We start from the raw sequence: 15870 nt of genomic DNA on the forward strand, positions 1-15870 counted from the left end.
TACACCTAAATGTAACTGTAAAATGACTAATTTGTCATATGGCAATACAATGCTTTATAAAATGTAATATTCAAAAACAAATGCCACTGTGCACAATATAATTATTCAAATGTCAATCAAGTATATAAAGAAGTTTTTATGCCAGGGGAAACATTATTTCATAATAATGCAAGTAATAACACAGAAAAAGTGTTCAAAGACATTTATTTTACCAGACTGAGAAAAAAAAAGAAAAAAGAAAAAAAACTACAATTGATTTAATATTGAGTGACCCCAGTCTTACACAACATTTAACATTTTTGCAGAAATGTATTACAGATGGCTAAATATTATAAGAAATATTAGGAAAAGCCTGCTAATTAATAATAAAGTAAAAGTTGACCCAAAAATGATAATTCTCATAATTTACTCACCCTCATGCCATCCCAGATGTGTATGATTTTCTTTCATCTGCAGAACACAAATATTTTTAGGAGAATATCTCAGCTCTGTAAGTCCATACAATGCAAGTGAATGATGGCCAAACCTTTAAAGCTCAAAAGAACATAAAGGCAGCAAAAAAGTGATCCATAAGACTCCAGTGGTTGAATCCATGTCTTCCTAAGTGATATGATAGGTGTGGGTAAGAAACAGAACAATATTTAAGTCCTTTTTTGCTATAAATCACCACATTTAAACAGCCCTTATAAGCAGTCTTCTCTCCTAAGGGTTCTTTTGTTTTTGGCCATTCGCATTCTTCGTGCATATCACCAACCTACTGGGCACATAGGAAAATTTATAGGAAAAAAAAGGCACAGATTTAACCACTGGAGTCATATGGATTACTTTTAGGCTCTATTTATGTGCTTTTTGAAGCTTAGAAATTTCATCCCTGTTGACTTGCATTGTATGGACCTCCAGAGCTGAAATGTTCTTCTAAAAAAAAAAATTCTGTTCCACAGAAGAAAGAAAGTCATACACATCTGGGATGGAATGAGGTTGAGTAAATGATGAGAGAATTTACATTTTTGGGTGTACTATTCCTTTGACAAACATTTCAAGACTGATGAGTACTGATTAAGTTTGTCATCAAAAGATTTATGTTTTCAAGTCAATTTAAATTTAACACTATATCAAGACTATAAAAAAAATTGGGACAGGAAGAAAAGTCTCAAGTCCTGCCAATCTTGAATCACCGTGCATAAAAGTAAAAGTAACAGAATTATATCTGCAAACTGCTGATTCACAAGCTGAGTCATCATACTGCCATATATTAGCCTGAACTGATTCATGTTATCAATCATGTTTCTCAGTTGGCTCACTATCTGGATACATTTTCAGGAATGTCTCCACCATGACATCCAAATCATGCCGAATGCCACAGTTAATATTAACCAGGGCCAGACTCTTATTTCTATGATGCGCAGGTGTATCTTCCAAATACGCTTTCAGCCGCTGTTTTGCAGTGCTGTATTGGCCATTTGTCACAGCAAAGACTGGCAGGTTGTACAAGACTTTCAGGAGAGCACACACGTTGGGAAAGAACTTCACATCGGACAGCTGAAGTGTCTCATAGATGGTAGATGGCAGTACAACATCTTTAGTTCCATGCTTCCATTTGATCTTCCAGCAGTGCAACTCTGCAGGAAAGGTGTCTGGGTTTGTCAGGTCATTCCTGTAAATGTCTGCAGTGGTCTCCTCTGCTGTGTTGAACTTCAGCTGCCCCATGATGGCAGGAACAAGTGTTAAGGACTTCAAAGCCTTAAGGTGATTTTCAGAGAAGAGCTCAGACAGCTCCTTGATGACATGAGTGACCACGGGAATGGTGACGTGTTCTTTGTAGTAGGTCTCGGGTTGGATTTCCTCACCAGAATTTGGTCGTTTTCTGAAGTACAGCCTGGGTATTTTTACTGGTATTTCAAGGGCTGCAGCCAGGTTGACAGCCTCTTCGAACCAGAACTCATGGTAGACCTCAAGATTCTCATACACTTCATTCAGTGAATGCAGAACCGCAGTTAGACTGCTAGATGCAAAGAAGACCTCATTCGTTTGGCCTTGAAGATTCTTGCCAAAGGCTCTGGAGAAGGACAGGGTGTTTTTCAACACAACTAACGTCATAACAAATTCGAAATCAGCCAGTGCCTCAGATATGACAAAGGCGTTGTGTGCCACTTCATTGCTCCATTTGTGATCTTCATTGTCATGGACACTATCCATGCAAAGCAGGAGAGACTCCAGGAGGTCAACAGCCACTTCAAACGTATCATGCTGCTCTGTCCATTTGGAGTAACAAGCCTCCTTGAGAGCATTGGTTTTCTCGTCATTTCCCTGGTAGTAGATCAAAATGGCATTTTCCAACTGATTCTGCAATAACGGCGATTTACTGAAAAACGCATCCAGCTTTTTCAGTGTAGACATGACAAGATGCACTCCTGTGAGGTTCATACTGTTTGCCAGGCAGATGTTTAGAGAGCTATTGGAGCAGGGGGTGAGGACGGCTAGCGGGTGTAACACAGATATTCTGGCTGCCACTGCTTTGACCTTCATAGCAGACACACCAGAGCACAAATACGCCAGCCCTCTGCAATACTGCATGTCCAGGCCACATTTCTCTGTCACTTCAACAATAAGCCTCTCTGTTATGGCCTCTGCATCTCCTTCAAAAAGCAAGAACCCAATTAATACTTCCTGAAGGCAGTTGCTCTTGTCCACAAAGCGTACAAACAACGGGAGATGGCTCTCTCTGGCTATCTCAACCAGGTTGTCAATAACCAATGAGAAGAAACGTCCCTCTTTAACTTCAGCTAACAGCTCTTGACGGACACAATTTTCACTCACTTCCAGCATCTGCTGTAACTGAGTAGAGGAGCAGTACTCCAAGTTTATGGCAGACATCTCAAACTTCTTCCTGAGGAATTCATCGCCTGCATTGATGCGGTACTCCAACAGTGCCTGGAAGTTGCTGGGAGTGAAGCTTTTGCTTTTGGGCTCTTTATCAGAGTGCCCATGCAGAGGTATGTTCTGCGTGCCCATCATCACAATAATATCAAACAAAGACTTGAGATACTCTTTGTTCAACGTTTCTTCATCATAAGTCTGGGGGCCACTATCAGCCCCATCATCATTATTGCTTTCATTGATATTTTGGGTTGTTGTGTCACTAATATCTTCTTCACCTTGGGTCTCCGCTGAGAATAGAGTGAAAATTTGATTAGAAAAAAGGTACATACAGTGTTGTATTGGCAAGATAAGTTCTGAATAATAACACACAAAAAAAAAAAAAAAAAAAAAAAAAAAAATCACAAAAACTACTCACATTTACCCTTCTTTGCTTGAGGGGCTTCCTTATTTTCTGTCTGTTAAAAACATACCAGAATCTTCAGTAAACCACTCGCATTCAGTATTTAGGCAGAATCAAAAGGATAGTTCCCCCAAACATGAAAAGTCTGTCATTATTTTCTGGCTGTCATGTTATTCCAAACTCGTATGACTTTTTCTTCCATGGAACACAGGAGATTTAAGGCAGAATGTTAGCCACAGTCACAATTCACTTTCATTGCATCTTTTTTCAATACAATGAAAAAGAAAATGGTATCTAAGGCTGTCAGTCCCTAACAATCTGTCTAACATCTAATTTTCTGTTCTGAAGAAGAAAAAAATCATACAGGGTTTGGAACAACATCAAGGAGAGTACATGATAACAGGATTTTCATTTTTGGGTGAACTTTTCATTTAAGGTGACTTTTAACTTAAAGAGACAAGCATAATAAACAGACTAACAACCCATAAAAATATACAGAACTCTTACTTCCTTATTTGACCGTTTGCGGCAAGGATCATCAAATACAGTTGGTATCGCATTGTTCTTTAGGACTGTCCTGAAAGGGCTCTGGATAAAAATAAAAAATGAGTAACACACAAAGTTAGAGAATTTTTTTTTTTATTATTGATCGGCAGATGACATATGTCAAAAAGTGTTATGCATGCTTCTTCATCTAAAACTACTTCACACAATTTGTTAAATTCTTGAATGATTATTATACATGTAGTTTTAGTGTAGTTTTATACTTAAAAAATAAAAATAATTTCAGTACAGGATTTTAAGTGAACTATATATAAAGTTAAACATTTACTAAAATTGAAGGGAAATGTTAAAGTTATATGTTAAATATTAAAAAATTTAAATTCTCTCATCATTCATGCCATCCCAGATGTGTATGACTTTCTTTCTTCGGCAGAACACAAAACAGACTAAAATATAACTCCTTTTTCACTATAAAGCTTGACATCAGCAGTCTCGTTGGCAATCATGATTTCAAGCTCAATTAAATTTTCTAGCGTCATCTAGCGCTCTGTGCATGCGTCAAGCACTAGGAAGTGTAATCGAGCTTGAAATCATGATCGTGCCTAGAGACTGCAATGGCAAGATGTACAGTGAAAAAACGTACATAGCTAAATCTTCAGAAGACATGGATTAAACCACTGGAGTTGTATGGATTACTTTTACGCTGCCTTTGTGCTTTTTGGAGCTTAAAATTTTTGGTCACCATACACATGCATAGTATGGGACTGCAGAGCTGAGATATTCTTCTCAAAATCTTCTGTGGTGTTCAGCAGAATAAAGAAAGTCATACACATCTGGGATGGCATGAATTATGGCATAATTTTAATCTTTTGGAAAACCTTTCCTTTAATAGAAATGGTCACAGCAATTAAAATATACTGTACATTTTCCCATATATATCCAGTTGCCCCAAAATTTATTCTGACACATACTTCACACTTAAAATATCTGAATGTTTATTGTTTAATAATTTAAAACCTAACAAAAAGTGTATGCGCTATTTAAAAAAAACAATTCACTGGTTTGATATTTTGACATACAAGCTAGGCCTAATGCAAAGACATACATTTTTAAGTGCGACTAAGTGTCCAAATACTTTTTGGGGCCTCTGTATACAGTTGAAGTCAGAAGTTTACATACAACTTAGCCAAATACATTTAACCTCAGTTTTTCACAATTCCTTACATTTTATCGAAGAAAACATTCCCTGTCTTAGCTCAGTTAGGATCACTACTTTATTGTGAAATGTCAGAATAATAGTAGAGAGAATTACTTATTTCAGTTTTTATTTCTTTCATCACATTCTCAGTGGGTCAGAAGTTTACATACACTTTGTTAGCATTGCAATAAGTTGCTGGAATTTTGGCCCATTCCTCCAGATAGAACTGGTGTAACTGAATCAGATTTGTAGGCCTCCTTGCTCGAACACGCTTTTTCAGTTCTGCCCACACATTTTCTATCAGATTGATGTCAGGGCTTTGTGATGGCCACTCCAATACCTTGACTTTGTTGTCCTTAAGCCATTTTGCCACAACTTTGGAGGTACGCTTGGGGTCATTGTCCATTTGGAAGACCCATTTGCGATGTGGCTGATGTCTGATGTCTTGAGATGTTGCTTCAATATATCCACATAATTTTCCTTCCTCATGATGCCATCTATTTTGTGAAGTGCACCAGTCCCTCCTGCAGGCAAAGCACCCCGACAACATGATGCTATCACCCCCATGCTTCACGGTTGGGATAGTGTTCTTCAGCTTGCAAGCCTCACCCTTTTTCCTCCAAACATAACAATGGTCATTATGGCCAAACAGTTCAATTTCTGTTTCATCAGACCAGAGGAAATTTCTCCAAAAAGTAAGATCTTTGTCCCCATGTGCTCTTGCAAACTGTAATCTGGCTTTTTTATGGCAGCTTTGTAGCATTGGCTTCTAACTTGCTGAGCAGCCTTTCAGGTTATGTCGATATAGGTCTCGTTTTACTGTGGATATAGATACTTGTCTACCTGTTTCCTCCAGCATCTTCACAAGGTCCTTTGCTGTTGTTCTGAGATTGATTTGCACTTTTCGCACCAAACCACATTCATCTCTAGGAGACAGAATGCGTCTCCTTCCTGAGCGTTATGATGGGTGCGTGGTCCCATGATGTTTATACTTGTGTACTATTATTTATAGATAATATAGATTATTTATAGATGTATAGATGAACATAGTACCTTCGGGCATTTGGAAATTACTCCCAATGGATGAACCAGACTAGTGGAGGTCCACAATTTTTTTCTGAGGTCTTTGCTCATTTTCCCATGATGTCAAGCAAGAGGCACTGAGTTTGAAGGTAGGCATCAAAATACATCCACAGGTACACCTCCAATTCAGTGCACCTCCTGTAAGAAGCTAATTGTCTAAAGGCTTGACATCATCTGGAATTTTCCAAGCTGCCTGAAAGCACAGTTAACTTAGTGTATGTAAACTTCTGACCCACTGGAATTGTGATATAGTCCATTAAAAGTGAAACAATCTGTCTGTAAACAATTGTTTGAAAAATTACTTGTGTCAAGCACAAAGCAGATGTCCTAAACAACTTGCCAAAACTATAGTTAGCTAATATTAAATCTGTGGAGTGCTTAAAAAAATTAGTTTTAATGACTTCAACCTAAGTGCATGTAAACGTCTTACTTCACTGTACACACATTTTAACCCAAAATCTTGATGTTAAAAATAAAAGGTGTGTTGTTACTTATCAACTCCCTAGATAATTAATTACTAAGCATGTAATGGATTACACAAAAAGATTAATAAAATCACTTACAGACTTGAATATCAGGTTAGGTTCAAAGTGCCTTGCACACAGTCTGTGGTATTTGTTTAGATGGTCCGGTGATTTGTCTTTCAGATCTGACCGATTGCAGTTTTCCACCCATTTCTTACATCTAGAGAGTAAAAATAAACACACACAGTTGACAGTTAAAGACACTGTTATGCTGACAGTGTGGTTATCGTATTGTATCTGTGAAATACATACCTCTGATATGTGCAAAACATACATTTGTGTTCTTTGTGTGTACTGGATAACAGTGTAATATTGTTTGTGCAATAAATTGTTTCTTTACTTTTTGTATTTATTGTATGCTGTACTGTAAAATGTAGTTTGCGTCTGCCTGCTAATACATAATGCAATCAATAAATCACATCAGACAGATAAGTACATTCAATCTGACTATTAGCTTAACTATTAGTTAGACTTTATAGATATAATTATTAGCGTCAGCTTCCGAAATTAGTTATAATAGCGCGTCGAGCTAGCAGACAAACATTATCATTACCATTATTACGAACAATACAAAACCAAAGAAAGAATGGACAGCCTGCTAAACAACACCTAGCTCTATAAGAGTACTTTATGTAGCATGTATACATTATTTAATATATGAGTCTCTGTATACTATACAGTTTAGATTCAGCTTTATTTTTTTCATGTGCCAGCGAGCTAACAGTCACAATGAAGTTCTGCGCGTTGCATGCGCCGTCAGCACTGTTAAATACAAGTTAAAGACAAAGTCCAGTCGTCTGGTTGATTAAGGCGAAGTTATACGATATAAACCTGTGTCATTTACCTCTCCGGGTCCCGTGGAAACCTGAAGAACGCAAGCACCGAGGTTGTGCTGGTCCTGTTGCAGTTTAGCGCCGAGCAGAGATTAGGCATCGTGCGTTCACTCTGAATCGAATCCTAACAACGAATCGCGTTCATTTGAATCGCTGGAGTGATATTCCACGCAGAAAGATTCAAAAATGTAGTATTAGCGACTAATAAAGCGGTAAATTGACCGGCACTCTAGTGCTTTGTGTGGTCTGGAGTAGAAGCGCGTTGGGGTTCGGCTCCGTCCCACAATGCTTCGCTCGTGCATCGTGAGTTCAAAACATCAGCCAATCAGCGTACGTTTTGAGGTAGCAACTGGCGCGAGTTTGAAAGGACACGTTTAAAAATGTTTATCAGTTTCAATAAGCAAGGGAAATACATGTATAAGAAATCAAAACTAACTAAAATGAAAGTCGGGGTGAAACATTTATATTGCACTAAAACACTATTTATTAAAATTTATGTCAGCGCATTGAACAAGATTTTACATGAATATACCGTACAGTGAATGTTCAATCTTGCCTTTAAAAAGACATGGTCAAAACTTAAATTCATGCATGAATTTTTGTCTCAAAAGTGAGGGATTCATGCAATCCCGTTAAAATGACGAATTACTGTATTTTCAGTATGCAATCACACATCTGTTAGTGAGAAATGATCCAAAACAGCTAAAAATAAACAATTGCAGCACAGAGATTTCGAACATCAGAACAAATTATTTGGTTTGTTCATGCTTTTGATACACAACTCTTCAAAACAAATCAGAACAGTGTCACTCAAAAAAACATCGCAAAAACATCTTTATTCAGGTTTATACAATGAATCAAAATGATTCAAAATATTACCTTTTATACATACTGCATGAGTTAAGTACACAAAGAGCCTTATGTTAGAATGTCAAGGATATAGAAGAATGTTACACATATTGTAGCTCTTAAGCAGTTAAATCTACTAATTCAGTTATCAGAGATTACTCAATGTAGCAGCCCAATGCAAGAAACACTTAAATATTAAATCTTTAATAGTGTCACATAGAACATTTAAAATGCAAATGTTAAAGGAATTATTTACCCAAAAATTAAAATTCTCTCATTTATTCACCCTAATGCCATCCCAGATGTGTATGACTTTCTTCTGCAGAACACAAATGAAGATTTTTAGAAGAATAACTCAGCTCTGTAGGTCCATATGATGCAAGTGAATGGTGATCAAAATGATTAAGCTAAAAAACAAACGAATTCTGCATCAAAGTAATCAATATATCTTCAGTGGTTTAATCCATGTCTTCTGAAGTGATCCAATCGGTTTTGGCTGAGAACAGATGAAAATATAACTCCTTTTTCACTATAAATATTGACATCAGCAGTCTCCTTGGCAATCATGATTTCAAGCTCAATTACACTTCCTAATGCCATCTAGTGCTCTGCACATGCATGAAGCACTAGGAAGTGTAATCGAGCTTAAAATCATGATCGTGCTTAGAGACTGCAACAGCAAGATGTATAGTGAAACAGGAATTATATTTCAGGCTCTTCTCAGCCAAAATCGATTAGATCGCCTCATAAGACATAGATTAAACCACTGGAATCATGTGGATTACTTTTATTCTGCCTTTATGTGCTTTTTGGAGCTTTACCATTCACTTGCATTGTATGGCCCAACAGAGCAGAGATATTTTCTAAAAATCTTCATTTGTGTTCAGCAGAATAAAGAAAGTCATACACATCAGGGATGATATGACGGTGAGTTAATGAGAGAATTTACATTTTTGGGTGAATTATTCCTTTAAGTTTGCTATAAAAGTCCAAATCTCAGGTTCACCATTTGAAACTGACAACCTTTCATTACATTCTTTAGCTGCATACTTTTGTTAAGTCTCCAGGCTGATCAGGGAGATCTTCCAGTAAAGCCGTGTTTTTTCTATAGATATACGCACTTGCGTCTGCATCTTCTAGCTGCACCAGCTCAGCCAGTGAGGACACACAGGTGTCGTGTTCGTTCAGCATATTTGGCAGACGAGAGGACTTGCGCTGGATTCGTGTTGATCTTCGCACAGGTGTGAGGAACTTCAGATCTTTGATGGTGCTCTTGTGTCGCGAGCCACTGCCTGGTGCCGTTTCGCAGTCAATTTTCTTCTTCACACTAACAGCACATATAGAAAAACAACATATAAAGACAAAGTAAATATATTAAAATATGTTAAAACAAGTTTTCCATGAGTGAATCTAAGAACATACAATTAAAGGTATAGTGTACCCAAAAAATGTACAGAAAATTCTGTCATCATTTACTCACAGTCATGTTGCTCTAAACCCGTTTTACTTCTCAAAAAGGAGATGTTAGGCAAAATAACTGCTTCAGTCACCACTCACTTTTATTGTATGGAAAAAAATATGCAATTAAAGTGAATGGGGACTGAGAGTAAAAAACATCTTTTGTGTTCCACAGAAGTCAGTTTTGTGGGTTTGGAACAATTATGACAGAATTTTCATTTTTGTGTGAATTATCCCTACTACTTACCTTTGCAAATATGGAGTAGTTTTCACATTGTACTTCACAATGGATGCACCTTCCATCTCTGGAGGTGTAGTGCTTTTCTCATCCTCACTGTCCTCATCATCTTCATCCTTTACGACAGCCTCTTTAGAGTCTTCTGTAACATCACTATCCGAGTCTTCCTTTTCCTCCAGTTCTACGTCCTCCAGAATTTCATACATTTGATCAGTTTCTTTCTCCTCCACTTGCACTTCCATTTTTTTCTCTGCCAAAACAAAGCTTTGTCAGTCTCTTTTGTACCTTAAAAGGTGCACTCAGTACGTTTTTTCCTCATATAAAAAGTTTAACTTCTAAAGAAATAAATAGTAATTTTGAAACCTATGTATAAAATCATGACCACTCATGTGAGACGAAGAGTTCAGTCATATCAGTAAACTTACAAAAGCTATTTTATTCTACATGGAGTATGGGCGCCTCATGGGGGCTGCCATGTTAGCATCACATGACCAGCTGAATACTTCTTGTTTAATCTCAGTAACCTCCCTGTTACTGGACACTTTCATTCATGGATTAAATTAATACCTGGTTTACATAGTGAATTTCTACAATGGCATTGGTAACTGAAAACTACTGTTTGAATAATGCAGCATCCAGGCCACTAAGTGTCAGTGTAAACCATACTTCGATATACTTCAAAAAATTACTGAGAGCACCTTTAAGAGGAGGGGTAAAAATGTATGAACAATCACTTGATGTGTAACACTTCAATGAGTATAACTCATTCTTATTTTATTCTTGAAATATTAGTATTTATTTCGCAATTCTTGGATCAAGAATTTGGATGATAATTACCATCTTTACATGATGAGGATGTTTCCATTGCCTCCAATTTATCACACAAGTTGAGCACCAACTGCATATTGAAGAAAAAGAGATTTACACTAAATGTCAGTAAACAGGCACGTGCAAGCAATAAATAAGCTTCAGTATCACTCTTACCGATTCCATCCTTATCTCTGGGTCAATCGGCAGATCCATATCACTGTGGTCAAGCAAGTCTAATGTGGTATTCATAATATTACATGATCTGCTAGAGTGCACTGCTTTGTTATCTAGGACTTTATTATCCTCACTTCGAATGTCCATCTTTATTTCTGAGGTTGGATTTACAGCCTCAGTCTGGGTGACTGGCTCAGTCTGGGCAATGACAGTGGCTTTTGGTCCTGTTTTGGGCTGCAGGGCTGGTTTGTTTGAATGGGTTGCAGACCTTTCTGAGATTGGAGGCCTCTTCAGGGCCTTTCCTTTAGATGCCAGCCACTCTGCAAGCTTCGCTCTGACAAGAGAGTACAAACAAAACATTAGGGAATGACATCAATTCATCCTAAACCCATGTTTTTCAACTGGTGGGTCAAGATCTGTTCGGATTGGGTCACGAGTCAGCAAGGAAAGAACAATGCCATGGCTCTACCTTCATTGGAAATTTAGGCAAAATTAATTCTCGCGTTCTGCACTTTATATGCATTCAATATGCTCCTATTGTGCAACACAATATTTTCGTGATGCAATTGAAGCCTTGTTTTGCGAGAACCACTCGCTTCAGTGATTTGCTCTGCTCAAATATCTGGGGCGCACACATCAGGCGCGCAGATTTACTTCTATATCGCGCCGCAGACCACACAACTGATGCAACCTATTTGAATTCTAGAGTATTTTCTAGTTTAAAGCACTATAGAGAAGAGGCCAAACAAACCTCACAAACATTAGACAGCCCAGACATGTTAAACTGCACTGAGAAGGAAGAGAGCAACACTGAGCTATGCACCAAAATAATGGTTTTCAAATTACACATCACCCTCATTCAAATCTATCATGATTTTACAGTAGCAACAGTAAGTGTGATAGTCAAATATGTTATAGTTTCATTTTAAATACTCTAATGTAATAAGTAAAACCTATTAGACCTCATTTTTATGACTGTGGCAGTTGTTAACATTTCTAAACTATTTGTTCATAACAAATACTATAATTTATTATTATTATTATTAAGTCTAGCTACATTGTCCTAATACATGGCATTGCACTGTAACTATAAGGGCAAGTACATAAGGGGCTTTAAAGTCTGCATCTCCAAAACTCTTGGTTACATAAGAGGCTACATTAAAAAAAGGTTACGTTTTTTTAATATGTTTGGTCACCACTTGATGTCCATTGGAAAATCTGGGTCCCAAAGCAAAATCAGTTGAGAAGATCCACTGTCCTAAACCATACGTGACCTGCTACATCATATTGAGTCACTGAAACCAGAAACACACTGAAAAGACCAAACCATTGCCAAAATATGATAATTTAAATGTTGATTGAAACTCTTTTTTTTTTTTTTTTTTACGTAAAACTCAAAACGTGTTTCTGGGTCAAAATGACAAAATGATGGAGCAGGTCACAAATCCTCTGGCACCAGTCTGATACTCACACTAAAATGATAACCTTACACTGGCTGAAGTACAAACACTTCAGTTTAAATTGATCAGGTATTACATGGGTGAAGCTTTCTAAAAATGTGCAAACATCTCACCTTCTCTCTTCAGCCGTCTCCATTTGCACTCTGTACTGGCTGATCTTGCTTGCAATAGGCCTTCTGACTTTCTGTTCAGTGGTGGTAACAACAGCTTTGGGTTTAGCTCTCTGTACCACTGTCTCTTTCTTCTTAGAAGGGATGGGGATAGGTTTGCTGATGGCCGAGTGCCCTGTAGCTAGAGGGACTGGCCTGGGAGGAATGCAGGCTCTGTGGGTAACTGCTTGGGAGATGGAGCCTGGGACTTTCAAAGGTATGTGTTTTTGGGAAACAGTCATCTGGACTGATTTTTCAGTGACATGCAGTGGAACATCAGAGACAGATTTTGGTCTAGATGACAAAGCGGAGTTGAGTCCGGGTCTAGTGGACACTGGCAGAACAGTAACAGACTTGGACCGGATTTTAGGCAGTTCGGTTTTTGGTCTGGTCACATCAGGTTTTGAAATCACTCTCTTTTTTGTGGTCTTCACATCACCACTGGGTTTCCGGAAACAGTCTATTTTAGACTGTACCACACGCCCCTTATAGATACCAGGTTTGGACTTCTGAAGTACAGCAGAAGGTGTTTTTTTAACTTCTTCCACAAGCTTACGGTGTCTAACAGACTGCTGGGTACGGAAGGCCTGGCTAAGTGTGCTAAGCTTGGCAGGATCAGCATCATTAGTTTTGCCCTTTGGCCTAACATCCTTATCCTTCATGCTTTTTCCAGAATTACCCTCTTTAAGATCATACTTGGATTGAAGGGGTGCCGATTTACTTAATACATTTTGTTTTGATACAATACTATTGATGACTTGATTTTTGGGGCCACAAACTGGTTTGGTGTTCTCCTTGTTACTCTGAATAGAAATAATTAAAGAGCATGGTTAATTAAACAACATATATTTTACTGTTGTAAACATGGGAAGTTAACTGAATAAGAAAAGTTAAAGGAATAGTTTACCCAAAAATTAAAATTCTCTCGTGATTTACTCACCCTCATACCATCCCAGATGTGTTATGATTTACTTCTGCAGAACACAATGAAGATTTTAAGAAGAATATCTCAGCTCTTTTGGCCCATTCAATGCAAGTGAATGGTGGCTAGAACTTTGAAGCTCCAAATAGCACATAAAGGCAGCATAAAAGTAATCCATCCGACTACAGTGGTTCAATCCATGTTTTCAGAAGCGATATTATAGGTGAGGGTGAGCAATAGATGAATATTTAAAGCTCTTTTTTAATATTTTTTTTTTTTTTTTTAACTTAAATATTGATCTGTTCCTCAAACAAATCCATAATATCGCTTCTGAAGAAAGGTTTTTATCCGCTGGAGTCATATGGATTACTTTTAGGCTGCCTTTATGTGCGTCAAAGTTCTGGCCACCATTTCCTTGTCAAATAGACAAACAGAGCTGAGATATTTTCAAAAAATCTGTGTTCTGCTGAAGAAAAAAAAAGTTATCCACATCTAGGATGGCATGAGGGTGAGTACATTGAGAGAATTTTCCTGTTTGGGAGAACTAACCCTTTAATCTAGTGTTGCTGACCAACTAGGTTAACAATGAAAATTATTACCTTTCTCACCACTTGCTCCATTTCTCTCTTCAATAGAGATGATCGCCCCTGCAGAACATAAGATATCACTGTTATAATATCCTAACAAAAAGATCAATGTCAACAAGCAGTTTACACAGGTTACCCACACTTTGACAAATTGCTTTCTATAACTTACCATGAGTTTTTCAGTTATTAATGATTTCTGAATAGCAGTTTTACAATTAATTTTTTTTATAGAGATTACACGCTCAATGTGGAATTTGAAGCTGATTAAACATTTGAGCGCGGAGCATAACTACAAAAAAAAAAAAATAAATAAATAAAAAATTATTGTGTAAAGAAATTACTCTTTGACCAAGACTTTATCAATATCTATTATTTTTCCAGGTTCGGAAATTTCCAGGTTGTCCATAAAGACCAAGAAACTGTTTATCTTTCACAATGGTAACAATCTACACACTAACAAAGCATTTTCTGAACGAGATTTAATTTCTGAGCGTGTCTGATGAAATTAACAGCATCTGCCAAACTGACACGGCGTCTAAAAACGTCTTAAGCATGTTTCTATAGCAAAACAAGTGAAAAACGGTGAGGATGGACGCAAAAACGTGTTCTGTGTGAACAGCCCATTACACTACATGCCCCAACAAGAACCAAAATAATATTAAGACTCAAAAGTCATTAATGACGGTTGGCAAAATGACAACTATTTACCTTAATATTCGGGTTGTCAAAACAGTCAGGTAAACCAAATGTAAGAATCTCTGTTTATCGCTGAATATGTAGCGCGGAAAACGAATTTTCCCAAACAATCAAACCGAATGCATGCTTTTCATTTTCAAACTGATTTGACTTTGCCGCGGATTGGCGATGACCGTTTGTGAGTCACTCCTACCGACTAATTGTATTGGCTGATTCTAACCACGTGATTAAAACCGGTCTGGCTCCACCTCTTTTACTCAAAACTGGAGTGATGCTGTTTTTGAACCAAAATACTGTTCAGTGTTTGGTTCAAAAAAAGGACCTTTATGAATTCGGTTGCCCTAAATTCCATACTTGTGACATTTATGTTTAATTCTATATCATAGTTAGCAGTTGTCATTAGCTTTTTAAGAAAAGGTCTAAATGTTAATACTGGACATTTTATATGAGAGAAAACTTTGGACTTTCTATCAAAATCTGAGGATATTGGAATTTTTTAACTAAAAATTACATTAAACAAAAGTGCTGTATGAAAACAAAGATTCAGATTCAAATATTCAAACAAACAATTCTGAACCAATCAAAACATCTCAGTTACGTACGTAACCTCGGTTCCCTGAGAAGGGAACGAGACATGCATTTATTAACGCATATGGGGAGTGCCTTCCTACACGACCTAGTTGAAACCTCTCTACAAGAACGCTAAAAGATTCTAACATTGGATATGGTGTTTGAGCCCCGCCCGTTTTGGGGCGAAGCTGTCTGCTATAAAAGCAGGTGCACAAACATCATTTCCTCAGAATTTCTGACTGAGAACAAGGAGCGCATGACTTGTACCTCAAGAATTCTGAGTCTTGTAGTGCGGCTAGCATTCGCAATGTTTCGTTCCCTTCGTCTCAAGGAACTGAGGTTACGTACGTAACCATGATGTTCCCTTATGACTCAGTACACTTGACATTGCGTTTATTAACACATATGTGGAACAGAATCCCATCACGCTGCAGTACACAACATAACCTCCCAGAAAGGAAGCATGACGCCACAGTCTCGTGGGACAGCGACCGATATTAGTATGCCGCAGTGAGTGACCCTCTTGTTGGGCCAG

General features: G+C 37.6%; 2 protein-coding genes across 2 annotated transcripts; both read right to left on the reverse strand.

The window, feature by feature from the left end:
- Positions 1-175: 175 nt before the first annotated feature.
- On the reverse strand, positions 176-7692 carry LOC127432900 (52 kDa repressor of the inhibitor of the protein kinase-like). Its single transcript, XM_051684414.1, has 5 exons — positions 7434-7692; positions 6629-6749; positions 3788-3868; positions 3296-3335; positions 176-3167 (listed from the first exon to the last, which is right to left on the reverse strand). Exons 1-5 carry the CDS (start codon positions 7520-7522, stop codon positions 1276-1278), a joined length of 2223 nt encoding a protein of 740 aa, XP_051540374.1. The 5' UTR covers positions 7523-7692; the 3' UTR covers positions 176-1275.
- A 549-nt stretch (positions 7693-8241) lies between these two features.
- On the reverse strand, positions 8242-14911 carry LOC127432904 (cytoskeleton-associated protein 2-like). The gene is made up of 7 exons (XM_051684420.1): positions 14778-14911; positions 14082-14129; positions 12525-13363; positions 10952-11285; positions 10805-10865; positions 9977-10217; positions 8242-9598 (listed from the first exon to the last, which is right to left on the reverse strand). The coding sequence occupies exons 2-7, from the start codon at positions 14100-14102 to the stop codon at positions 9310-9312; spliced, it is 1785 nt and encodes a 594-aa protein (XP_051540380.1). The 5' UTR covers positions 14103-14129; positions 14778-14911; the 3' UTR covers positions 8242-9309.
- Between the last annotated feature and the right edge of the window lie 959 nt (positions 14912-15870).

Source organism: Myxocyprinus asiaticus, chromosome 42 (genome assembly GCF_019703515.2).
Source record: "Myxocyprinus asiaticus isolate MX2 ecotype Aquarium Trade chromosome 42, UBuf_Myxa_2, whole genome shotgun sequence".
In the NCBI taxonomy this organism is placed as follows: Eukaryota; Metazoa; Chordata; class Actinopteri; order Cypriniformes; family Catostomidae; genus Myxocyprinus; species Myxocyprinus asiaticus.